We start from the raw sequence: 6,688 nt of genomic DNA on the forward strand, positions 1-6,688 counted from the left end.
CTAGATTTATATATATATATATATATATATATATATATACAGCGAATATACACATCCAAAAGAGGTTTAAGAATAATGCAAGAAGACACATTATATATTTTGAAATATGTACATGTGATTGGTATGTATCTACAGGGGTGTGGTGGTGAAGGGTGGTAGTGGATGGTGGTAGTGGTGGGTGGTGGTGGAGGGTGGTAGTGGATGGTGGTAGTGGTAGTGGTGGGTGGTGGTGGTGGTGGTGGGGGTCAGGTTGTGAAATGCAGTGATTGGTGTAGCTATTTAGTAATGATTGAGACTCGAGAAACGCACTAATCTCGCTTCTGATTGTGTCTCATTAACCCCAATCACACTCACTCACTCTCATTCTCTAATGATCACCCAATCTCTCCCTATACTCGTTCTATAGACTGGCTTTGTCTTTCACATTCTCTCCCTTATACTCGCTTCCTTATACTCACTCACAATCACAAACCTTTCTCTTTCACACACACACACACACACACACACACACACACACACACACACACACACACACACACACACACACACACCAATCTGGAATCTGTACACCCGTTGATTGACAGTTGAGAGGCGGGACCAAAGAGCCAGAGCTCAACCCCCGCAAGAAGAACTAGGTGAACACACACACACACACACACACACACACACACACACACATTACACAGAGGAAGCAAACACTCTGGAGACCCAAATCAGAGCTCTTGAGCGAGAGTGCGTGCAATCGAGTCTATCTTACGCTCCTTACTGGAAGAGTGCGTTAAGAGGTATCTACTGTGCACAGCATCAGGCAGTAGGATGGGCAGCTGTAAGATGTCTAACCATCAAAGTTTTCCTAATTTGTATGTGTAAGGTGAGTACTGAGTTCCTAGCCAACTTCTAGGGTCATAGAATCACATTCTAATTGACTCCAGAAGTTGGAAAACGAACAAATTTACGAACAAGTTCCCTTTTGTATATTCATAAATTACTGTTATTAATACTGTTATTTCATATTTTTAATGAAGTGATTGCAAATTGCTATCTATTTTTAGTCGCGTATAAGTAAATTATGTATCTTCATATGTGTTCAATAAGGCTTTACCATATGTATTCCAAAAAATACATGACTAGTTATAGACTATATAGCTCAATATTTATTTTTTTATGTAAGGTGAAAGTATGTATTTTGATCTGGTGTAAGTAATTTGACCTCGTGGTGTGTATGTATGTATATATGGTGCTTTGATGATTAGTTACATATGCGAAGAGAGCAAGTTAGGAAGATCTACATATTGCCCATAATACGGGTGCAGAGAGTATAAATATATATACATATGGGTGAGTGCCACGACAAAAGTAATCAATTCTTACTTTTGAAAACCCTTGCATATTTCAACCGTTTGGGCTGCGGCTTCGCTGAAACATAGAAAGCAGGACATATATTAGTTATTTATACAATATACATATGGCTCCTCTAAGTGTGCTTTCAACTTATCAAAACAAAAGACAAAATCAAAGAATACAATGTCAAATTCAATCTCAGTCACTCTCTTGTCTAACATCATTAGTTGAGTATCCTGAATCACGGTTGCCCCCCTTACTCTCTCTCTGTTCATATCTTTTTTCCAATTTAAAGTTTCAGTTTCAGGAAACCAATTTAGACACCTCTCTGAAAAAGTCTTAACCTGGGATCTCCTGTGGAAAGTCTAGAAAAGTCTCCCTAAACGCTTATTTTCATTATTATCAGCCACACTCTTTTTCGGGGAGGGGAAAGAATACATTATCAAAGAATGAGCACAAATTTATTTGATCTAACATGTGTCAATCGTGTTCTTATCTCTCATTATCCGCTAAGTCTGATGATTCTGATGACCTCGTTAATGTGTTCTTTCTCAAGCACATCAGCTTCTTAGATCACTCATCATCACCTTTCTCCTCATCCTAATAATAATTATCTTTGTCTCCTTCTTCTTTCTACATTATTACCCCCTTTTTTCATTGTTACGGAAACCTCATCACCACAAAATTAACACACAAATTAAATTCAGATAATCGATTAAGGTAAGAACATCACAGAGAGAGACCGAAGGAATGGGAATAGATGATAAGAGACGAATTGGAATCTTAAGACGAAGATGAGAGAAAGAGATGTCAGAAAGAACTTGTGTCACAATGGGAGGGTTGAGCACCAATGACATGCATTAGAGGGAGAGAAAGTAGAATCAAAATCAAAAACTAATTTCAAAATCAGATATGTTTGCGAGTCTCTTCAGTTAGACATCATATAAATTGAAAGGCGGGGCTCAATAGTTAGCGCTCAACCTTGTAAACACACACACACGCGGGGTTAAGCTACGAGCATAGGAACTAAATCTCTCAACCCTAAGGAATAGAAGGAACAAAGGAGATATGATCACCACCTACAAAATACTGAGGAGGAGAATAGACCTGGCGGACACGGATTACCTCTTCAGAGTGAGAAAAACCAAGACAAGAGGGAAGAGGTAGATGCTGGAAACGCAAATGAGCCGAAGTGTCGTAAGAAAGTACTTGTACCCTGTATGGGTAGTTAACCATAGTTAACAAGTGAATTGCTCTGAAAGAACAAGTTGTGGAAGCCACCTCCACCCACAATTTTAAGACCAGTATCCACAAAAAAATTGAAAGTCAGAGTAGTAGAATGGGCAGAGTTTCTTTCACCCCTGATGCACCTGTTCACCTAGCAGTAAATAGGTACCTGGGAGTTAGACAGCTGCTACGGGCTGCTTCCAGGGGAGGTGTTTAACAAAAAGGAGGCCTGATCGAGGACCGGGCCGCGGGGAGGTACAAAACGGGGTATAAAGAGCTATATATATATATATATATATATATATATATATATATATATATATATATATATATATATATATATATATATAATAACAAACTTAATTCGGTTATGTGCTAATATCCACGAAAAAATAAACGTAAATTAAAATTCTGAACATTTTGGTGTTCCAGCAACATTATCAAGACATACAGACAGAAGACTTGGGATTTGGGATTATATATAATCCCCCCTACACCATAATCCCCCTTCACCTGAGGAGATTAAGATTCATACACCAAGTCTTCCCTATACTCCTCGATCTTGTAGTTGGAGCATGAAAACGATCGAATTTTTCATGTTTTCCTAGGTGGATACATAGACCAATATGTATGTATACATACATATTGTCCTGCAAATATACAGCTGCTAGAGTATCACTGCTATAGGTTACATAGTCCCCCCCCCCCCCCACTCTATACCTGCACTGAAATATAAGTCATTACAGAATTAAATATATATAAGAAAGCAAAAATAAAAAAAATAAATAAAAATTTGGTTCGTACACTCAGTTGAATTTACCTTCAGAGTCAAGTCAGCTGCTGGTAGTAAACTTCCCACATTATAGTTTTTGGCTTGACCATATGTCTGTGACGTCACTGGAAGGGGGGGGGGGAAGGGGAGGGGGTTGGTGGTCTCGGAGGGGTGGTTCGACAAGTTATAGCTTCGGTTCGAGGATTTCTTGAAGCGGAAAAAGATTTTGCGTTTAGTTAAAAAAAAAAAAAATAAAAAAAATTGTTGATAACATTTCACTCTAAAAGTTCTTTTTTTGTACACCTGTATTCGAAGATTTATCAATTGTATTATAGTAACTATATATAATTATATACACATCACTGGTTAGCAACGACCTTACACGTAGTGGCTTAAATTAAATTCCTTAATAATATATAATTATATAAATAAGGTTATATCAAGCGTTCCTATTGGCGCTCAGACTTAAGAGGTCCTCTTAGGTGGTAGGGGATGTCCTGTACACATTCACGTTACTGGTCTGACAAATAGAAACGTAACTATTAGCAGTCATAGAGTAATTAGAAGTTTTATACATTATACCAGAGGTTCCTATAGCAAGAGGCCTCGCCTGAACATGGTATCTTGACAATTGTTAGAAAGACCATTTTGAAACGCGTCCAGACGTCAAGCACCCGGATTCACAGTTACGCAAGCACTTCGTAGGTGCTTGCGTAACTACTTTATGAATCCGGGGCGTCAAGGACAGCCCCTATAACACCAAGAAGTGATATTATCACCATGACGCCTTAAGGTTATCACTACAGAGGGACTCCGTATACCAATCCAGCGCCAGACTGAAGGCTGGGAGCCGCATGCAGAGACAGTAGAGGTGTGGGTTACCTTTTCGCTTGCATGAAGGCCGAGTAACTTGACCTGTTGAACAAGGACACGTTATATTTCTCAATCTCTCACCTACAACCATACTACAAGTCCTAGGGCCAGATTCACGAAGCAGTTAAGCAAGTACTTACGAACGTGAACATCTTTCCTCAATCTTTGACGGGTTTGGTTACATTTATTAAACAGTTTACAAGCGTGAAAACTTGCCAGTCAACTGTTGTTATTGTTATAAACAGCCTCCTGGTGCTTCGGTGTTCATTAACTGTTTAATAATTGTAAACAAAGCCGTCAAAGATTGAGAAAAGATGTACAGGTTCGTAAGTGCTGGCGTAACTGCTTCGTGAATCTGGCCCCTGTTTCTGGCCAGCTACGGCTACTGTGTTATTTACAACTGTTGGTGAGGTGACTTCGTGCTAAGTTGGTGCATGGGTAACCCCTTTTTTGGGGGCTGCCTGGTTTTGGGGAGCTACGTTGGTGTTGTGTTTTTTTTTTGGTTTGGTTGTCACCTGTTTGTCTTAATCTACATAAATTAATTAGCAGTTATGTCTCATAATTTATTGCAGCGCAATAATTAGCATGGATTTGTTTTTTTTGTTTATTTTTTAATTAAACATGCATAACTGACCTCAATCTTACCCACATGTGTCACACCGACTTGTTCATACACTACTGCAAGCGGCTCAAGAGGCTTGTTAGGTAGTTAGTAACTGCTGCAGGATAGTTCAATGGCTTGTTAATCACTGCAGGTTGCTCAGGAGCTTCTTAAGTTAATTACTGAGCTGGCTCATTGGCTCGTTAGTAGTGACTATTAGTGGCTCAGGGGCTTGTTAATTATTAGTTAGTGGCTTAGGTTATTGTTCGATTGATGTTTGACAACATTCGCAGCGACATTTGGCTCTATTTTTTATATTCCATATGTTTATATATATATATATATATATATATATATATATATATATATATATATATATATATATATATATATATATATATATATATATATATATATATATATATAGTGTGAGACAAAGAGCCTTAAGATCATGTAGGCAATTGAGTGCAGCTGAGAACTATTTCCTGTTCAATAATGGCTATCGTTAACTACCAATTTCGTGTTCAAAAATATCTATCACATGTTGCAAAGTAACAAAAGTGACTGTTTGCGTTTCACTATAACTGATTGTTATGTCACATTATCGTAACAAACCTCTTTCTGCAACGAGTTATCTTTAGTTAGCAATGATGATTGTTCTGATAGTTCTTACCTAGTTAGTTGAATGACTCGTTACGGATGAAGGGGAAATGTATGGTTCTTTCATGCTGTTCAAAGCCTAATTATGTTCATGCTTACTTTTTTTTTTACTTTTCGTTCTGTTGGTTCAAAATATTATCTATATTTACAGTTAAGTGTTTATGGTATCTACAATATCAGTCTAATGTTGTTTATATATATATATATATATATATATATATATATATATATATATATATATATATATATATATACATATATATATATATATATATATATATATATATATATATATATATATATATATATATATATATATATATATATATATATATATATATATATATATGAGTGTCAGACCACGAAGGAAGAATTGAACCAGGAATTTCCTTAAGTTCGTTCGAATTTAATAATACATCTTCATCCTTCTGAAGTTGATAATAATACGAATGAAGATTTTGTATTATTAAATACGAAAGTACTTAAGGAAATTCCTGTTTCAGTTCTTCCTTCGTGGTCTGACACTGTCATAATATATATATATATATATATATATATATATATATATATATATATATATATATATATATATATATATATATATATATCTGTTGACAAGTAATCTTGGATCAAATACAGTATACATTTTGTTATAAAAGTGTTGCAATGACAGCATATGCGTGTTACAGCATAATACAAGATGCATAGATAATGCATTTTTAGCATGATAGATACAATTATACTCAGCAGCGTCATAATAGACTAGGCCTATATATATACATATATATATATATATATATATATATATATATATATATATATATATATATATATATATATATATATATATATATATATATATATATATATATATATATTAATAATATTTAAGAGTAATAACACGATGCAGACAGTTCACGATATGGACAATTACACTCACGATGCCATCACAGGTGAGTGGATCACCCTATCATGCAGGTAACTGGACATTGCAAGCCATCAATCTCACCTTTCCTAAACCGTCATGAGGTTGCAATCCTCATTACTAGGATGTGATACTTTCCTCATGAGGCTGCAATCCTCATTGTGATCTTGTCGAACCCGATATCGACTAGTGTAGGGAAGCCGTATCCGATCCTCTGATATATATTCAAATGAGAAACTTTCTGTGGCTTTAGATATGAGAGGAAGTCTCCTCGAATACAACTTGTGGA

General features: G+C 36.0%; 1 protein-coding gene across 2 annotated transcripts in view; it reads right to left on the bottom strand.

Annotated features, from left to right (window-relative positions):
• Positions 1 to 6,688, bottom strand: part of LOC123763199 (synaptotagmin-7) — a 559,721-nt gene that overhangs the window by 489,704 nt on the left and 63,329 nt on the right. The window contains exon 2 of one of the 2 annotated variants that reach the window (XM_069303012.1): positions 1,372 to 1,416. The exons of the other annotated variant lie outside the window; for it this stretch is intronic. Within the exon in view, the coding sequence (XP_069159113.1) occupies positions 1,372 to 1,416 (45 nt within the window). The remainder of the gene's footprint in view (positions 1 to 1,371; positions 1,417 to 6,688) is intronic. 2 annotated transcript variants of the gene reach the window in all.

This window comes from Procambarus clarkii, chromosome 49 (assembly GCF_040958095.1).
Source record: "Procambarus clarkii isolate CNS0578487 chromosome 49, FALCON_Pclarkii_2.0, whole genome shotgun sequence".
Lineage (NCBI taxonomy): Eukaryota > Metazoa > Arthropoda > Malacostraca > Decapoda > Cambaridae > Procambarus > Procambarus clarkii.